Below are 21,398 nucleotides of genomic sequence, written 5' to 3'. Positions count from 1 at the left end.
GTATGTATGCACAAGAACCTATGTTTTTTATAGGAAGTTGGGACCCTTAATAACAGTGATCCAGTGTCAAGAGAGAAGCTCAGGACAACCTGTTTGAAATTGATTTTGGTTCTGAGCCGCTTGTACTTCGAAAGCAGTCTGCTGCCTCCTGGGAAAAGGGCTGGCTGCAGAGAGAGGCCAGGTGGGAATGCCAGGAGTTTACTTCTACCAAGAGGAACGCCAAGAACTACCTTCTTTGTCCCTGTCATTACCTCTGGCACTCCCTGCTCACACCTGGGTTTTCTGGGCAAGAAGGATATCACTGCTGTGAGCTGCCACCACATTTAGCCTGTTGGATCATGCCTCTGGCAGCTCCCTCTAACTCGGCTGAGCGTGTTGCAAACTGCAACACCTGACTCACTGGAACCAAATTACCCTTAGCACTTGCAGCCAGTAGCATTTAGTTTAGCATTCATTATCCTCAGGCCAAGACAGCACGTCTTTCTTTCCTTAACAAGAAGAAAAAAAGTAAATCTGACTTGCTTTCTAAGCAAAAAAATAAATAAGGCATTTGTCATATGTGTTTCACACTTAATAAATTTTCTACTTCTTTAAGCAATCCATGCTGTCAGTCACCCGACTTCAGTCACTCTCTGATCAATAGAGTCATGCGTATACTTTGCTGCATGATTTCAAAAAGCACGGTTTAAAAAAAAGGTGCAAACAGTTCTCAGATTATCTCCATATTTAGCTGTGACTTGAAAACATGAGTCCCCGTGGCCGGGGGCACCCAAGGACCGCTCTCGCCGCAGGCAGCCTCCCATGCTCACAGGAGAGATCTTCAGTGAGACCATTTGTTGACAATTCCTCAGCTCCTTGGAAAGCTCAACATAAACACAGGCACATGCTTCAGATGTTTCCACACTCACCACAGAAAAGGCAAGTTGAAAAAAAAAAAAAAAAAAGGAAGGAAAAAGAGAAGAGAGGTCTCGGTTTTAAAAGTTGTCAAGAAAACCGGTGCCCACAGTGAGACAGGACCGTTCAGCTCCGGAGCCGCGTGGCACAGCTGAAGTCGTGACAATCAGGAGAGACAGTCATGTCGTCTGGTCACATTTGGTTCTAGGAGCAGCCCCACCAAGAGTGCCAAAAGGAGGTGATGCCAATGTAGCAGAATATAACCCAAGGGGATACAGGGGGACAGTCTCAAGAATTGGTACTGCACAGAGAAACACTGCAGCAAAACCCAGGGAATTTAACACCTTGCCTGGAGACCTGTAGAGGGGAAGGAGTCACTGCATCAGTTCTGTCACCACCCAAAGGTACAAGGGATTACCTGACTCCCAGGGTAGGTAAAGAGGTAATTCTTTGCAGAATTTACAGCTTTTTGCATTCACTTATCATTAATTCTTATTTCATAGGGAGAGCTGCAATGGTCATGGCCAAGACTTTTGTAAAAAACTCCTGGCATGGAAGAGATAAAAAGTATAAAACAGGACCACCGTGATATGGTACTAATTTACAGTCAGGATGTGCTACTCTTAACTTCTATCAGACCACAAAACAGACCCTAGTGGGAGAACGTTTGTTGGGAAACAGCAGCAGGATCAGAAGAAAAATGACACTTTCCTTTCTAGTCACATAAAGGAAAATCACAACGTAACTCCAGCACACGCTGAACAGACTTCTAGAAAACTGTAATAAAAATGTGACAAAATCTTAAATTGAATGCATCAAACAGGAAAGGGAAAACTTTGGCCAAGTGAGAACAAAACCTCCAAGTAATACCCATTTCAAACAAAATTGGTTTTACCTTGCCAAAGCACGGCATTCCACTGTGTGACTCCTCCTGCTCCAATAAAGTCAGACTTTACAGAGGCCCTAAATACCTTCTCTATTGACTCATCATTATTTTTTCATGATTTTGGGTGACTTTATCCCTGCAATCAGGGCTGTAATACCTCTCATCAGAAAGCTGCTCATTCAATTTAGAAATAACACACCACCTATTGCGCTCCATTTTTTACGTGTCATATACCTAGAAGGTGACAAAAAAGTGTATCAGGATACTCAAATAAATCTAAAATAAACATAGAGTGACTTAACTCTTAAACACACAACTGCCTGCATGCACGGGAGCTGACACAGCTTCCTGAGTACACTGCTGGAAAACAGAGGATGAAACAGTTTTGTTAAGACCAATACAGACTGGCTGTAAGGAATAACTGAGCTGCTGGCAAGATTGGACTTGCGCTCTCTCTTCTTCTAGTCTTTTACATAGATTAGATGAATGGGATTTAGACACTTTTTCTAAACTTTTCAGCTCATCTCAAAATCAGTAGAGAACATCTAATCCCTGGGAAGACCACTGGGGAAAAAAAAGACAACAGAAAACAAACAACCTCAAACAGAAAAATGAGCTGAAGTCTGCACAGTTGAAATGACTGAGCCATAAGACTCAGGTTCTAGCTATCAAAATGGCAGTTTTGATAAAACTTCCTTTTATTTATTTACATGCATCTTAGAGAATTTTTCAGCCCACTTCTGCTTGAGTGGAACAGATTTTCATAGGCACAAAGACTTTTCAAGGAAAAGTTAAAACTTGTGTAAACTTACTATTTTTAAAAGAAACTTCTGGGATTCTAGCATCTAAAATAAAATCTGCACTCCTTAACCTAAATTTTATCTAGTGCATTGAAACAACATAGCTGCCCAGTTTTTTAAGTCTGTTCATTAAAACATCTTTAACTGAATCGAGTATACACGTTAGGTAAATGAGACACATTAATATCCTGTTGGCATTTAAATGAGAATTGAAATTAATATTTTGATTGCTTGCTTTCGAAATTTATTCTAGGCCCCCCAAAAATCTTACTGTTTTACATATATAATTACATTAGACCTTGCTGCAGTTAAAATATCACCACACAAACCAGAGCACCATGGAGCTCCACAAGCACATTTCCTGAGCCAATGCTGAAAATAACTCACAGGAAAAGGCTGTTGTTGAGCATATCAATGGGTCTTTCTTCAGTTCTCAGGTCACATTTGACTCTCCATTCTACATCTGAGATACTCTCTGGAGCTACATTTCGTTAACCTGCAATTAATACCACAGCTGGCAACCAGCGAGAGCGCACACGTGTTGGAGGCGGGGGAGAAAGGACAGCATCCAGTGATGAATACACAGCGTTAACGTAGGTTCCTCTATCTTAAGGAAAAGGAAACGCATAAGAAGGCAGCCAAAATTAGGGAAAAAAAAACCAAACATGGAATAAAAGAGGAATAACGTGTTGAAGATTAATTTATGGAGGTCTGTGACACCTCAATTCCTGTCCTCCCTAGCCAGGGGATGGTTTGGAAGCAGACTAAGGGACACAGGAGGGTTTTGTGCTGCTTTGCTTACTTCAGGCTAAGGCACCCTTCAGCCACGGGCAAGAGCCAAGACACTGAGCTGAGGCGACGTCACTGGGAGGAAGGACGAGGACATCCTTGTATTGTACCAGGGCATCGATGGAACAGCACAGTAGGGACATTTTTGCCGTCTGTGGTGAGCACTTCCTTCGTGGGAAACAAAGAATAGCACAGTCTTCCCACAAAACGGCTCTTTTAATGCATGTGGGCTGCATGTGCTCCAATGTTAACACGATGCAATTTTCTAGACTGCACAAGACTCCGAGAGAAGTAACCACCAGAGATTTGGGAGGGTGGCAGAGGGGTTCTTCCTGCAGCTGGGCAGTGCACCCCAGCAGCGCCTGCCTCATCGCTGCTGCCACTGCCAGCCTGCTTCCTCTCACACTCAGCAAACACACCCAGCCCCAATCACACTCGGCAAAATAATGCCAAGAGCTTAAACCACATCTATTTTTATGTAGCACTTGTAATGCCAACTGATAAATTAGAAGTCTTTCATTATCGCACCTCCAGCTCTGTCAAAAGCTTCCCTGTGTGCAGGCTTCACTCACTCCTTCTTGTACCAAAATCAATGGGGACACCTTGAAAGGAAGGATGAAAGAAATACCAAAGACAAAAATTCGCCTTCATGGCAATCTTGCAGCTCTTCACGGTTGCTTTCATTTCATAAGACCTTTCAAACCTTTTCAAGATTGGATTGTACGCTAGAGTAACAGGCTTGTTTTGCAGAAAATGGAGTTCTCCAACCCCTTGCTCTCTCTTATTGGAGAGGGAGAGCACCAGACCTCAGAATCTTTCCCAATGTCAAAACAGACAAAATCAGCTCATCTCCAGTACATTTAGGTAAGAATTTCATAGAATGGAATCATAGAATGGCCTAGGCTGGAAGAGACCTTAGAGATCATTTTAAACCAGCCTCCCTGCTGCCAGGGATGCCATCTCTGGACTAGATCAGGCAACACATGGGGACCGAACGGGAATCGAACCCGCAACCTTAGCGTTGTTAGCACTATGCTCTACTGACCGAGCTAATTTGACAGGATTCTTTTAAATAAAGTAAGTTCCTATTTAGTCTGATTTAATAAAAGGAGGGGAGCAGGCAGGGATTGGCATAGTTCTTCCCAATTGCTTTAGAAGTTTTGAATTTTCTCAGAGTGCATATCTTCTTGTAACATGTGCATTTTATTCCAGATTGTATAGCAGACTAAACCATAAAGCTGTATAACTGAAAGCCACCCAATGCTGACTGAAAACTCCTCTTACTGGAAAAGACAGTGGAGATACTGACTTGCATAAAGTTCCTTGTAAGAAAAGAAAAGCCAAAATACTCCATACGCTTTCCCAAGCAAAAAAAAAAAAAAATCACTATGAGTCTTTCATGTAGTTTTACATGCTACCTTCATAGTATGAAATACTGGACACTACCATATAGTGTAATTCCAGACCCCAGGTCAGTGACTTGACTAACCTTAGGGAAAAAGCAGACGTTCCAAGTGGCGTACAGCCCCAGATGAGGGTCCCACCATCTGCACGCACCCAATTCCTTCCCAAAATCCTTGTGTCAGAACAACAATATTCCCAAGAAACTGTAGTACCACTTCTCACTGATTTGGACCCTGATTAGACACCCTCAGCACCACTACAGAATTTATTTCTCCGCAGTCCATAAAAGCTGTAAAACATGAGAAGCCAGCAAGACGGCACGTTCCTTATGTCCAGTAGCCAAGGATTGCTCTTGTCCCCTCCCTGCTCCCCAGGGCCAGCGCTGGGACTGCCAGACACTGGCTTTGCATCCCGCCTCGCAGGGGACGGGAAGCGGAGATCGGAGCCATCTGACTCACTCCTTACTGACAAGCCCGCGGAGTTGGCAGAAGCCCACCAGCTGCATAACGCGTACGTGAGAAAGCGAGGTACAGAGGGAAAAAGAAAAAGGCAGGCTCGAGGAAGCAGAATACAAAGAGAAAGCCAGTGATAACACATGACCGAAGATAATGAAGCCTGATGAGAAACCTAAATAGCATATTATCAAAGCTATCCCTTTAAAACCTGAGGTGCGACTGCAGACAAAGAATTTAATGTACAATTAAGGGTGGCAGAAGCCAGCTAGAAGCGCAGGGGAGATCAGAAGACAGGACGAGACTGCAGAGCTGATGGGAGGAAAAGGAATCTGACTTCTTCAGATCAGAAATTAATCCATTATCATCTTTAAGAAGCAGATGAAATTTAAAAAAAAATCTACATACCAGGTCTCTCCTTATCAGGAAGTTATAACCTTCAATAAAATTCAGTAAAAAGAAAATGTATTTTTTTATGTATAAACATAATGCCTTTCAACACCTAAAATGTATTTTGTGCACTCAAATCAGCACAAGTGTTTGAAAACTGGTTTTAAATGTTATTGAGACCCTGCAGTATTTTATTTAATGTTTCTCTTGAAATGTTTTTGAATAGGAATTTTGCAATTGCAGAAAAAAAAACAAAAACCCACACCCCACCTTCCCTAACACAGCCAGTCCCTAAACAACACCATATTTATCTGGCACAATACTCATTTGAGTCATGTCTCAACCCTAAGTTCAGTACATCAAAGAGAAATATGTATCAAAGCAAAGTGCTTAACCACACATATTTCAATACCAAATTGAATATTCTAGGAAGGCTTTCATGGACATTTAATTGACCTCTGGGGACTAAGTCACCAAAGCAAAATTTAGTCCGGAAAACTAAACCTACATTTTGCACTGAGATGCTAATTTCTAGAAAACCAACGGATTATTCTTAATCAGCAGGGGTGGGAAAAACTAGGGAGCAGTATTTAATTAAATCAGAATTAAGTTCTTAAAGGAATGCTGTCACATGGTATTTCTCCCTGCCCAGCTCTTTCCAAAGACAAATCCTAGACAGATACACATGCAACATATGCAAGAAACATTGTCAAAAGTAACCAGTAAATACAGTGTGCTATTCCCTAAAGGGTGAAGGAACATATTCACTGAACCTGAAGTATAATTCTCTTGCTCATAACAACATAAAAAATACCAAAAGGAAGCCCACAAGATCTAGAAAAGTTTAAATTTCTGTTCTCTGTGGCATGACAGATGTTCCAAGGCATATTCATTGTTCCTTTGCATCTTTAGATTACTGGACAAATGTACACTCAATTTTACTTTGAGTTTTATGGAAGATTTTGCTGTCCTCCTCAGAATAAATGTTTGTCACTAAAAGAGGGTAACTAATACACATGTATTTCTTTCATTAGGGTGTTTTAAAAAAATGGTGTTACTTCAAAACAGAACCCTTACAACTACTGGTCTCTGGCAACATTAAAATGAATTGTGGTGGTACCAGCAGCACTAACTTTTCACTTCACTTTCCAGGCTGGAACCATTCATTTCTCAAAAAAACCCAAACCTGAAAAAGTTGCTTTCCCTGTTATCTGCAGCCAGATAATGATATTTAAAACTTCTTTGACATTTAACAATATACTTTCTATCCCACAGCATCTATTCTTCGCTCACTTTGTTTACAGAGTCCTATAGTAACACATTCATCTTCTTAATTACCAATTTTAAATTGACAGTCAAGCAGGTTGGCTAAAAGTAATTCTTAAAAACCACTCCAAGAGACTTCTTTTTTCAATAGTGGAGTAAAACATGGATTATCTGCTCCCGAAGTATTGTCATTGCTTCCTTTATTGAGAATATTCCCCTGACCTACTTAAGACAAAACCCACTGGTTGCTCACCAGCAATGCCTGTCCCACCTCAATGGTTCACACACAACATCAGGATCCTGGTTCTCTTCTTTTAAAAGCCAAGCCTACATTCAGTAGAAGGGAGGCTGACATCAAATAACTCAAAAATCAAGTGGTACACGACAACTGATACTCACCATTAATTACGTAAGCCTGCCATTTGCAGTTAAACCTCTATGAGAAGGCTCAGGAAAACAAAACGTATCTGGATTTAATAAGACTATGTCTTAAGTTAGAATAAGGGTGTCAGAAGCTGTTACCATTCTCCATTAAAGCATACTAGTTACATTAGATGGGATCAGGGGGAAATTTCCCAGTAACCACCAAAGCACTGAGTACATTATAAAAATTTCATTTCTTCCTCCAGAAAGAAATGTAACATCGAGTAAAGACACCACCGAATTCTTCCGGTAATGACAAGATTGACATCCAAACTTAACATACTGCATATGTGCTATTATGACCAGAAGTGCAGGCAATCAGTCTATGAATTTCTCAGAAGAACAATCTCATTTATATGTTGGCTTTAATCGTAAGACAATTTGCTCCGAGATCCCCATTGGCAGTGCATTACAGGAGTTTTATGTGCCACGATCTATGAGAAAGAGCTAAGTGCGTGTTCTGACAGGCTGGGAAAAACACGAGCAGTAATTATTTCAATAACATCAGCACTGTTTCTCTAACCGGTTTTATAATACCACCTGGCCTGGGAAATGATAAAAGACTCTTAAAGAACTATGCAGAAAAGGTAAGACAACATTGATAAAGAAGCTTCAAAGGATCTGAGATAACAATGGATGGGAAAACTGGAGAAGCTGCCTGCCTGGTTCTGTCTGGGCAAGGACCCTTATAACTCCCAAGCCAGAGCCAAAATGAATACCTGTACCTGCTCTTCCAGCAGCAGCTGAGTTGGGTCAGAAGACCACAGCCCCACTGGGTCCCCTTTTTCTCCTAGGGATTTCTTTGTTCCTTGAGATCTGCTGAAGTAACTGCGTGTGTTAATAATTTCCTTATGTAGTTTCTGACTATGTAATTTAGGTTAAAATACAATACTTGGGTAAAGGGCTCTGGTTATGGTTTTCTATGTGAGCCTTTTAAAGAAAAACACAGCGCAAACCCAGCTGTGTCAAGAACACCTAGCTCAGGGAGCAGCTATAGGTGCAGATGTGCCAAAGTGCAAGATATCACTTAAACCCCTAAACACTTAAAACCATTGGTACTGGGGAAGCCAAGTAAGGAAACTATAGAATTTCCCTCAAGAAGCAATTGCAATCTCACGTCTTCATACATGCTTCATACAGCAAAACTATCCTTTTTTTTTTCCTACAGCAAGGACAACATTCACCTGGATCCAGAACCACAATACAAACCAAAACAGATGGCATAAACAAACAAAACATAACCTTACTTAAGCTTGGTCTCACTTTTTTTAGGTAAACCAAAAGGGAATACCAGAAGAGTGTAGTCAAAACCCCTGAAAGATACGCAAAGATTACACTTAAACAAAAAACGTACACTCAGTCAGGAACTTAGAGCATACCAAAGACAAAACCAAGAAACAATTACTATAACCAAGAAAAACACTCAACAACCACATGAATAAATATGCCAATACCAAGCCCATAACCAGAAATTCTTCTTCCCATTATAAGGCTTCATGCTTTCCGTTAAACAGTCCAATGTTGAGAATATCTACTCTAGAAACACTTGTCAATGTTGGATGCCACCTATAATATTTGTCTCCTCCTATATAAGAGGAATGGTCAGCTCTCAGATTCTTTGGAGCACAGGTTTGTGCTCCCATATCCACACCCATATCCAAAATGAAAAGAAACTTAGTGAAAAATGAAGCTAAATGTGACTATCTATAAGCTAGCTCATTTATTTTTGTCATTATGCATGTACTCTCAACAGTTTGCTGGGGCCTATGAAATATACAGGCTGCATATTTCATTCAAGTCTGTATTGCTGGTTTAAAATGAATCTTTAGGATCTGTAAGACCAACCGATGAGCTGAGGTTAAGAAGTTAAATGGTGCTGTATTGGGTCAAAACAATGCTTCACTTGTTTCCACTCTCTGACAGACACAGTCAGCGATGCCAAAAGGAGAACACAGGAGCCTGGCCATTCTCTGTGGCCCTTTCTTCTTCCCAGCACCCACAGCCACAGTATTACAGATATTAAAATACCTGTCACCACCTATTCCATTTAGCATCTGGTTTGGACATATCTATGAGTTGCTCCAATCCCTTTCTGAATCGCCTGATATTATCTCTCTCTACCAGCTCCAGAGACAACGAAACACAGCAGCAACCTGCAGAGTCACCAAACCCCGTCTTTCAGTAATATTCCGCGTGAGTCACGCAGAACTCGTGCACCTGTAGTCCTTTTGCTGGGAGCACAGGAAGATACAGAAGATTCACTATATTCCGGGAGAGGCAGTATCTTTTGCTATACCCAAAAAGCTTTCAAGATCTAATGAAGAATTTGCATACCCAAAAGCCTGTCTGCATTTCCCAGCTCTGTTGGCTGATCTAAAAATATATTATTTCCCCCTATAAACCTAACAACTTTGCACTCTATGGACACTTATTCAAGTTCATCCTTAGACTGTGGTACGGTTCATTCCTCCTCATTTAAGTATGCTTGGATACAAATAAATGTATCCGATTTGCTTTAATTAAATCTGGGAAAGCATATATGTTAGCTTCCCAAATTTTGATCATACAGGAGGAATAACTAGCTTTTCCTCTTGACTTTTTACCAAGTGCAATCAGCCTTCAAAACAGCAAAAGCATATAGAACGATATACAGCAACAACTGTGCTGCTGACAATTAACAAAAGGGATCCAGCCTCTCATGTCATCATCTAAACATGTTTACAACCAAGAGTTACAACAGAAATGTTTAATTTCCCTTTTCTCTTTACCTGCCAAGTCCAAAACGCCTGCTTGTAGCTTCACAAGGCTCTTCAACCTCATAGAAGCCAGAGCTCTGGTCTTCCACGCTGCTGCTGGAGTTCTGCCATTCAAAACAGAGATTTCTCCTAGCACCCATAGCAAAAGGCAAGTTCTCATACTCGGGTATTTCCTCATAGTGACGCACATTCTCGTACTCTGGAGCGCAAGTGCTGGTTACAGAATTCCAATGCATTTGTGACAAACTCTCTCCTGAAAGGACATGTCCATCTAAAGACTCCAGCCTTTGGTTATTTCGCATCTCAGGTTGACTTCTGTTTCTCTGCCTCTTCTTCTGTAACGCCGGACTACTTATTTCTACAGAATGTGCCTTGGCAGATTTAGTTTTCCTTTCATTGCCTACAGATGCTATATTCCGGTTGTTACCACTTCCATACCCGTCCCCGGCAGAAAGGCTGGAAATAGCATTATCCATTGACTGGCTGCCTTTAGAGAGAAATTTCTGGAAGTCGCTTTTCATTAAGCAAACCGACAGTTTCATGTTGAGAAACTTTTTCAAGCTGTTTTTCTTCTGATGGTCTTTGCAAGGCTTGTCTGTCCTTTCCATGTCCACAGAAGAGAGAGATTTGGCCCTAGGCTTTGTCACAACAGTCAAGTGGTTAAAGTTGGTAGCAACATTAGCAGTTTTTAGTGATTCGGAATTTCCTGAAAACGGAAGAATAGGATGAGGTAACTTCCAGACAGGTTTCTCAGAAGAACGCTTGGGTATGTCACAGGATGACAGTGTGCCTGGCTCCTTGACTGGTGGATGCGTGAAATGAGATCTTTCCAAAACTCTGTTTGATTTGTCCTCATGGGAGCCGTAAGAACTTTTATCCACAAGCTCTGCCGATGCAGCTTTTTTCAGCAGGCCAGCAGCTGGAAGGCTGTGCCTCTGTGGTTTCTTAGGAACGATTTTGGGAGAAATTTCATCCTTTATTTTAACTTCTTTATCTTCCAATTCTTGTGGGCAAACATGGAGGCTATGGGAAGCAGACGAGTACTGATTGCTGGTTAATTTGAGTTGCTTTGGCAAACTCATTGACAAAGTATCACACCTGACAAAGTGAGTCTGTTTGTCCACAGCATCCAACACGCTGGTCTCATCTGTCAGCTCCTCCATGGAGTTAACCAAGTTATGGTCTGCATCTAAAGAACGTCCATCACTTTCCGCCAAATCAGAAGTTTTGTGTGACAACTGAGGCAAAAGATTTTGTGAAGTTGACTCTTCTGCAAGAGGTTCCTTCAACTGATGAATTTTGTCTGCATTGCTTTGAGTTATCTCACATTTTTCAGGATGAAGCACTTCTGTATTATTGTTATAACAAACGCTTTGACCAAGGATATTAATTTTTGCTGGCTTCTTAAAGCTTTGGTCCACAATCCCAGAGGAATCTTTCTCTGAATTAGATGGTTCCTTTGTTCCTTCTCCTGTAGTGTCTATGCCATCCTGACGGACCAGACATGCAGCACGTGGCTTTCTTGGCTTAGGGACAGGAAGCACCTTTAAGCTCAGGACTGAAGATGTGTCAGAGGAGGCTTTATCAGCATCTGCTTTCATACCTATTTCACCTGAAAATGTACTATTGCTACTTAAACTTTCATTTTCCAGGATTTCCTGGCCCAATGGGCAAGAACAACTGTGGTTATTTACAGTCAAACTAGAACAAATTTCAGACATCCGAAACTCACCAGCAGGGAGCTTACTGTCAGTATTCTGTTGCTTTCCTTTAGCTACCTCAGAAGACGATGAAGACTGTACAAGTTCCATAAACTCTATTTTAACATCATTCTTGGAACTGTTGTCATCCCCTTTATCAAGCTTGTCTGCATACCTATGCCTTACAGGACTGCTGTTGGTAAACACACTATGAGTTAGAACATCCTTAAGTTTCTCTTCCAAAATGCTGGCTTTCAAAACCACCTGATTTCTATTTGCCAGTTTTTCATTGTGACCATCTCCTAGAGCTAGTGCATTTTTTTCACCAACTTTGATGTTCTCCAAGTTTTCAAAGTGCTCAAAAATGATCTGAGTTTTACAGGTGTTCTCCCTATTTCCAATCTTATGAAGGCATTCAAATTTGCAAGACGACATTGGTAGAATATACGCTGTGTTACCAGTGCTCCCTTCCGAGGCTTCATTTTTATAGTTCAAGTGGTCTAGAGTTTGAGAAGACTCTTCTCTGTGCTCCTCAAAGCTTTTTGTGCTTTTTCGTGTAGACGATGGAGGTTTAACTTCCGGAACAGATGAGCTCTTTAGAACCTTTGGTTTCGGTGCAATTGCTGGCTTGGTTTTCCTTGCTGCTTGTATAACACCAGGAAGAACATCAGGCTTCGGTGCAACAGGTGGAGGTGTTGCCTTGTGTCCTACCACAAATTTTGGTTTGGGGGCCACTGGCGGCTTCTTAATTTCTAGGAGGGATGGAAAACAGAGACTTTAGTCACCACCATCAGCCCACAGAACAATTTCACCTGCACTACAATATTACTAGAAGTTTTGTAACACTTAAATAATGAGATCCATGAGATCTCAGTATACGTATGCATACATTTTCCTCTTAAAAGACGTTGCTTTTTTGCTAGTTGCCTTTTCTCCTTGTAACGAGCACAATCAAGGAGTGGCAGGAAAAGTCTTCAAGGGTAACTCGTTTGTTAAAAAGAGTTTAACTTTATGAAAGTGTATGTTCTTGCTCAGATGCTAAAGTATGATGCTAATAAAACCGGAGCAGATTAGTCTAGTTTTGCAGTTTGAACTATTATAATGCCATTTAAAAATGGTGCAAATATGTTAAGTGCCTTGTGTATAATAAGCTATGAAGGTAACAGAACAACTAGGGTAAGTAATAGGACAGTTCAGTCCCTTCCCCTATCACCTTTGGAAATGTGTAACCTCAATTTCCTCTTTCCTTTCCTCTTCTTTTCAAACGATATTGAGATGAATTACTGCACCAGCTGTAAAACTGGCATGTTGCTACTATCAGTTCAGTGAAAAGCGGGTGCAATGCGAAGTTAATGGAGTAGTTTGTAGCAAGTCAGCCCTCTCCTACTGTAAAATACTATTTCTGTGCGATTTACAACAGTACTTTGCCCAATATGTTACTGTGTGACCTAGAAACAGTCCCCACTGCTATGACTTATGACCCACTTGACAGCACAGGATGACAAACCATGGGGAGAGTGGACAGCAGGAAAAGGAGCACATGAGGAGCCTGGAGATTAAGGAGTTGGGATCATATTGTGGCTTGGGGTTTTCTTCTTTGTTTGTTTGTTTTGTGGTGTCTTTTTTTAAGGTATGCCTGAAACATTTTAATATTGCACGAGATGATTAATGACCAGTTTGTTTACCTACACTGGAATAATTTCAGAATTCTGAACTTTCAGAAAATGTGAAAATATTCAGATTTTCTGCCCTGAGTGATTTTTGAAATATGAAAACTGAGTTGTGAAGTAAAGAAGTTTCTCATTCTGTTTTGGTTTGTGTTTTTTGGGGTTTTTTATGTACTACCTCATATTTATTAGTTTTGCTTTGAATACTATTTTGGTATACTTTCAGGAAGTCATACACATGTGAAATAAAACTCTCAAGTAAACATGTTAATTAATGTTTCAAATGCAAAGAGATTGGGTAAGCCATAAATTTATTATTCCCTTTGAATTGCGGGGTTAGCATTTGGTCATTTTTTATTACTATTATTATTACAGATGTGCAACGATAGCTTAATCTCTAGCCTAGAAATATGAGAATAAAGTTTCAGATTTTTGTTTCAAAGAAATCTAGATGGTTAAAAAAAAAAAAAAAGGCAGATGCCCTCAGTTGCAAGCATTTCCCAAACACTAAGCCACTGCTCTAAGCAGGCTGCCAGAAACAATGTCTCTACTATAGAAACAGGAAAACCATGTTTTTCTAGGACATGAATCATTAAATGGTATCCAGACTGACTCCACTTACGCTTAGAAGAGCTGTCCTTGCTGCAATCATATTAGTCAAGAGGTAAACCCGATAGTAGAGAATTTTTGAGACATTTTGCGAGAAGGAATGCAGAATTTCTTTCCAAAGCACAGCTCCCGATAGCCACCGACAACAGCCAGCAGCGACCCAACTACCACCTTCTGCTTCCTGTCCAAAGACAGGTTTCCCACAGAGTGAAGAGTCAATAGGTTCCTAGGAAAAAAAAACTAATAACTCTTTGAATGGGCAATTAGTGGATCCTGAAGAGCAGAATAGAGTTGTACAGTCACGTTCAGACAAGGCAACTGCCCGTTCAGTTGAAGAATGAAGTGACAGCAACAAAGGAGTCTATTTTCTACAGTAAAAACTGAGAAAGGAATGCCCAGTTTGCCACAGAACATGACACAGTAGTAGACCTGGGCCATGTTCAGTAATATTTATTAAGTTATTAAAGCTCACTGAAAAAAGGAGAGAGACAGTCTGCTTGGGAATCCTTCCAAATGGGAGAAACAGATTGCAGAAGATACAGGAGATTAAACACTGGCTAGGTAAGTGATACCCTGTGAATTATTCGCCTCAGTCAGCAAACTGAAGTTCATAAACCTGGGAAGTTTCTCTCTCTAGAGTGAGACTGACTAACATTTTGGATAGCAATCAAACTAGATTACTCTGCAGGGGCTTTCAACTAGTATTTATTAGGGAGGACAATCAGAAGTTATCATACGATACCATTGCCTGATTAGATGATTCAAAACTAAAACATGAAAATGTAAAGGAGTGCAAAGAAAATAAACCAGCTGTTTATATGCCAGTAGTGGAAAGCTGGATAATGAACAGAGCAAGAAAAAATATATTGTGTAGCACTTACTATGGAATTTAATTTCTGAAGTCTACTAGAATTTTCCAAACTACTTCAATGTTAAAAAGCATTAGGACATACAGAAAAGACCAGGAAGTTGTGTGGTCTAATAAAGACACCACTATCTGCTCTAAAGTGATTGCTCATTTCATCTAGAGTAGATATGGGTCAATGTATTAACAGGCACATTACAGTCTCGGTATCAATAAAGATCTACAGTCAACCACTCAATCAGAAAGGAATGTGATGAAGAGCCCTTTCAAACATAAATATGACGTGAGAGGAAAGACTCCAGGAAGGGAATGCATACCAGTAATTTTCCTCAACAAAATATCTTTAAGTTTCTGAAGAATGCAAGCGATGAACTTCTTAGAAAAAGGGTACCCCTTAGGCAAGGGTAAAAGTATATTAGATTTTAATCAGAAATCAGGGATTACAGTTGAGTTTATTATAAACCAATTCACCATGTATGGATAAAAACAGTGGTTCTACATAACATAGTGCTTTAAAAGGGACAATTTCCCATCCTGAATAGAAAGGAAACTAAGTAGGAGGCAACTGTTATATATAAAGGTGTAAGGAATGACTGGAAGTCATATGAGAATGACTTTTTGTTAAATGACACGCATAATCAAGCCTCTATGGTAAAAAACAATAAATATAATCAAGGAAACCTTATACAACAAATGCATGGGATCGTGAGTTGGTTGGACAATGGGCTTTTGGTGGTGTCCTGTGGAACTGTCCACCTAGAACAGAGATGAATGGTTATGCTCAGGAGAGTAAAAACTGAAGAGAATTTGCAAATTATTGTAGACGGTTGTTTTATGAGAGCTCCATCACCGTGCAGGTCTGCAGGATAATCATCCTCCAAATTGCAAGGAGATAAATATAAAAAAAATGAAGGGAGCTGAAAATATTTCTGTACACAGCACCTGCCAGACTGTTAGTGACATGCTATGTCACCTTCTGGCATTCCTAGATGAAAACTTGTGATGAATGCAAGAAATAATTACAGAAGTATCCAAGGTCTAAAATTAACGTCTCAAATCCCAAGAAAGCTCATCCTGCTTAATTTAATCAAGAATTTAAGAACCTAGATGGTAATACTACATATACTTACGCATATATGAAAGATTTTTTGATAACTGATGGCTCTTTAATCAGATAAAAACCAACATGATGAGATCCCCACAGCTGACCACTGAAGTTTGACAAGTTCAAACCAGAAATAAAGCTTTAAAACTATTATTAAGTCCAAAGGATAATTAAGTACAGAACATCTCATCTAGGGTTGTGATGAAGCCACCACACTTACAGTCAACCCAAAATGCCCTTCTGAGATGTGTAAAAGTTTCAGAGGAAATTTTGGACTGGACATTATGTTCTCTGGCTTGTCTTAATCAGGAGATTAGAGGGGAGAATCACTATGACTTCTCCCACTCTCCCTGCAACCTTACCCCATTTCTCAGAGAGGATCCCTGCAGCCAGACTAGCACCATGGGTTACAAGTAATAAATCCAAATACAAAAGCAGAAACACAAAATTGTAGTTGCATAAATGAATAGAATAATTAAGAGCCAGAAAAGCAGTCAGAGATATCCTAGCTTGCTTGACTAGGCAAAGGAAGAAATCCATAAATAAAGTGACTAACAAAGCTGCCATCACCAACAGGAAATCTACTGCTCATCTAGGAACAGCCAACATCGTGTTCAGTGCTGAAGGAAAAAAAAATAAAAATAATTTTAAAAGATATTAAAAAAAACCAACACACTCAACACAAAGGGCATTATTTTTCTATCAATAAATTACCATTAGCACCACCTACATAGGTCAATGCATATAATCTTTGTCTGACTTGAGGTCACAGCACAGGAAACAGACATTTGTCCCTCTGGTGAATTATCTCCTCCAGTGTGCTGAGGAAAAAGCAACACCCAATCTCATCCTGTTGAGCTCTTCTGGAACCAACAGTGTTATCGCTCAATTAGCAAGTGTTCCCATCCTAACTTCGAGTTGGTTTTGAGAAGGAGAACACCCTGGAACAACTTCTACTCTCTATGTTTTGGTCTTAAAGTGCCCATTTCTGTTCTTCAGATACCAGGATTCAGCAACTGAAGACCTCACTTAAAAATGCTCGTTTGTCTTTTCCTATGTGAGATCATGAATGAGCAGGAAAGCCAATAAGGCAGTGCAGTCTTAAGCACTATGATTACACAGCTTTAAGTCTTCTCTTCAAACTTTTACCTCTTATTATCTTGTCTGCCCAGCAAAGGAACAGGGAGAAAAGAAGATATGTGATGAAGTCGAACTGAGGCAAAAAAATCAAATAGCATTACCCATTCTGCAATAAACCCTATTATTGCTAAAGGAACATTTTCCAAGGTTATCTTTATGTCCATACTTTTGAAATTACGTTCACAGCTTCTACATTTGGGAGCAGCAAAAGAGCAAGTTATGTTCACCTGTCCAAAAAACAGAAAAATGTTTCTGGATGCTGTCATGTAAACATAATTTGATCTTCCATTCCTTGTAATAGTCCACATGGAGAGGCCTCTCTCCTGGTATTCCAGTTCCCTATGGGAAGTATTTCCATGGCAGGATCCTGCAACCCACTCTATAGCAATATCCTTTTTGAACCTCCAAACAGTTAGAAGACAGCAGAACAATTAATCAGTGTGATATAAGTTTTTGACAGCAGCTGGACCTAAACTTAAGGTATGGGTACACAATCAAGTTACTACTGAGTAAGCCAAGGTGTGAATTTAACAAATCAGCTACTTCATAGAAGCTGGCCATTCGTATATTCTTATTTTACGGCACAGTATACAAGATAGTTTATTTCTTTTCACCTACGAGTGAAATTTATTTCACAGGTATCAGGAAAGGAAAAGGAAAGGGCTTGGAAGAGTCCCTGCTTAGCAGCTGGCCTACTGCAAATGTACATACTGGCTTTCTCATGGTATCTCATTTACATAGGCACACTGTATTCTCAGCCTTAGGAAATCACATCCGTAGGCTATGTATGAAAATGATACAATACCCAGAAGGTATCTACCAACATCGAGGCGCTGTTCCTTCTTATGTGAACAAATAGCTCACTCCAAGAGCCAATTTACCATTCCTGGGACTACTTTCGGCATAAAACACTACAACTCACAGACACAAAAGAACGTGGTCAATCTGGCTTTTAAAAAGCGAGTAGGGAGAGAGAAAATTATTGCTATATGTTTGGGATACACTCAGAGATTATTGTGATGGCAGTAAATACGCTGCACAGAGAAACAGATAACTCCAGCAGCTCCAGTTTTAATCACTCACAAGAAGGTTTTTCAGTTCAATTACTTTGCTTTCAGTTACAGAAAGAAGGGTTCATTAGGCAAACACCTCACAAAAGTATTCTAAGATCACTGATTTATTTCCTGCAAATGTGTATTTATTTTCTCACTGTGCAGAGACACCTGATTTTCTCAGGTGCCACAATGTTCAAAAGAAAATAAAAAGGATGAGTCACGACATCCTGGAAGATAACATATGTAGTTTTTAAAATACAAGGGAAAACTATGCTTTCCAAGCCACTACAGTTTTAGAAAACATCCTAAATAAACTGAAAAAGGAAAACATTCATTTCAAAATCTCAGGCTGTCCAGTGACCTGTTGAAATAAGACAGGAAAGTTGGGGATAACTTTAGAGTAAGGACAAGAGACGAATAAACAACCCTTTAAGATCGCATGCAGAGATAGAGCTGAGTAACTCTAATGAGACTTGACATATTGGAGGGTTAAAGGGATGTTAAACCCTGTAGGCCTCATTTTTTCAGTCCTTGAAAGCAATGAAGTTCGATTCGAAAAGTCATGTTGATTTTGTTTATTCAGTTCCTGATATGTTTTTTCCATTTGAATTACATTTTTGACATTAAAACACACTACATTTTTCTCATTGGTGCTGTCAAATCAGATTTCAAGTCTAAGCTGTATGTTCTTCCCACATTATATAAGCTGTATAGATTCACATATAAGGACTGTTTCTACGGCAAGAAATAATAAATGTCAAACTCATAACTCCGAGCTTTTGTTTTTTCCTTTTAAAGGCAAAATGCATACTTGAAGAGAGCACAATAGTTCCAGGCAGAAAATTAATAAATGCACGTTCATTAGCTTTGTACATAAAGAAGATGCAGTACATGAGAAAGCAATTAGAGGAGAATAGCTATAAATGAGTGTTAACACCAACATACAGGTTGATTGCTACAATAAGATAAATTTTAAATTATCTAGAAGTATTGTAAACAAGCGCTATAGTTCCTTAGTTCTGACAAGTTTAGATTTACAGTCAATTTTCAAATATGTAAGCAACAATCTATGGCAGAATTCCTTCACCTGTCACTGAATTATATCCAGCTGTGGACTGAGATGTGACTGAAATAATTCTGTGGAAGAACTAGAAAAGATATAGAGTAAGAAAATGAATATGCACTGCATTATTTAGAAAGGCAGAAGGCAAGCTGGAGTGGAGTTAAGGTTGCGTTACCAGTGCTGCACCTTCCACAACTTCTGTCCATGAGCAGAAGCTATATCTAGTATTCCTCTCTGTACCACACAGTCCCCTCAAGTAGCACAGTATCTCCACAGAGAGTCCTGCACATCAAGCTGAAGACACTTATATCTACAAATCCTGCTTAAAAACACTAAATCAATACCGATGATGCTGTACCAAGCTGCTGTGTTCTAAAAGCACATTGAAAGAAGACCTGCAAGAGAGACACTCGAGCCCTTCAAGTTAAACTTGAAGCAGAAGGTTTTCTAGGCACTTCAAGTTCCGTACACATGATGATAACATTTTTACTGAAACACTGGATTACCAAACAGTTGTCAGAAAGTTAGCTTAAATATCACAAACAAGAGTAATAACTGAATTCACAATTAAATAATTTCAGTGTAGCAAATAGATCCTATAGATCACAAGACTGTAATTAAGCTATAGGACTTAGTAATTTTTTACGTAAGCAATAGCTTTATAAAACACGTCTATGTATTTCAGAAACTAAATTCTGCAACGATACAAAGAGATAGATATTAAAACTTCAGAACTGTTGTCTGGCAGTCCTCAAGTCTTTTCACACCCTGCCTATGAGTTCCTTAACTGAAACGTCAAAAGCTGTCATGACACTGTCAGCAGAATCACAAATCTCTTATCTTGTTTCACTTCTTCCCCATATATTTTTTTATTCTCACATAACCCTTCACACACAAAATACTTGTTCCCTCTTCAACAACCTTCACATATCCCTCGGATTTGTCTTCCTGCCGACCAGGTCCCTCTTTACACCTCCCCCTTCAAATCCCTCTCTAAAATTCACATTTTCCACGAAACTGTCCCATTTTCTTCTTACTGATCTTCCTCAGCATCCCTTTCTCTTTCACCTTCTAAGTGACTTTGTTCAACAAAACCCCATTCCTTCTTACTCTGCCCACAAATAGCATCACAACAAAAACTAAGAGGCACCCAGTCACGTAACCTCAGCTCTAGAAGCCTTGAAACCACTGTTTAGTGCTGAAAATCTACCCAACTTTCTGAAACTTAGTACCATACCAAATTTTAACAGCCCAGCTCTAAGCTCTTGAGCACCCCCTAACACATGTTCTATTTGCACAGCTGTTTAACTCTTAAAAGAGCAGCAGTGAATTGTGCTACCAGCAGTGCTACCAAGCAGCATGAACATAAATCACAGCTAAGTAGAGATGATATTCCGCATTATTACATGCTTTTTTGAGATCTATATAAAACCAGTTCTGTCATATGTATTAAAAATGGGAATCTATTAAACAAAGCAGAAAGATGCATGAAATAGCTTTTTATTTTCCAGTTAATTCTGATTAACTAAGAGAGCTCAGCTATCTAGACTCAGTAACAGTTTGACTTATTTGAGAGGAAAGCACCCAGAATTGGATGTTTTTTGCTTGATGTCTTGATGTTTTTTCTTTAGGACACCCCCTTCCCAACCCTTACAGGAAGCTCCTTCAGGTTTACACTGTAATTACTTGTGTTTCCACCCAATACGTCATAACTTAACACATGACATCTTTTCAAAGGAGAAACGACTCCTGTTCCCGTCTTGCAGCAGACTAAGAAAAGAATCTACTAATCTAACAGACGGGTGAACAAAAGTACTAACAGCACGCCACCGTGCAGAGAATAAAAAAAAAGAAAAAAAGAAAAAAAAAAAAGAGCAACTCAAACACGGGGAGTCCTTGTTTTAAGCCAAGAATTTGCCTTGCAGCTCTTTTAGCCGTAAAATTGGCAGCGGCCAAGGAAAGGGGGAGGAAAGGTAAGGAAAGCACCGAAGTCGGTCAGCGCAAACCAGCTGCTAGAAGGGCTAGAACTGGAGGCTTTCCATGAGCCCGGCCCCCGGGTCAGGGCTCCAGGCCCTACGAGCTCGACCCAGGCAGGTACATGCTTGACGCCAAGCCAGGGCTCAGCCGCTGGGAA

General features: G+C 40.0%; 1 protein-coding gene across 1 annotated transcript in view; it reads right to left on the bottom strand.

The window, feature by feature from the left end:
* FGD6 (FYVE, RhoGEF and PH domain containing 6) overlaps positions 1–14,262 on the bottom strand; it is a gene marked incomplete at its 5' end in the record, with an annotated part of 63,313 nt that extends 49,051 nt beyond the window's left edge. Inside the window, 3 exon segments of the mRNA XM_009874493.1 lie at positions 10,073–12,537; positions 12,540–12,605; positions 14,050–14,262. Coding sequence (XP_009872795.1) covers positions 10,073–12,537; positions 12,540–12,605; positions 14,050–14,262 — 2,744 coding nt within the window.
* Between the last annotated feature and the right edge of the window lie 7,136 nt (positions 14,263–21,398).

The sequence above is a fragment of the Apaloderma vittatum genome, unplaced genomic scaffold, assembly GCF_000703405.1.
Source record: "Apaloderma vittatum isolate BGI_N311 unplaced genomic scaffold, ASM70340v1 scaffold12780, whole genome shotgun sequence".
NCBI lineage: Eukaryota > Metazoa > Chordata > Aves > Trogoniformes > Trogonidae > Apaloderma > Apaloderma vittatum.
This window is presented reverse-complemented; position numbering and strand designations above follow the sequence as displayed.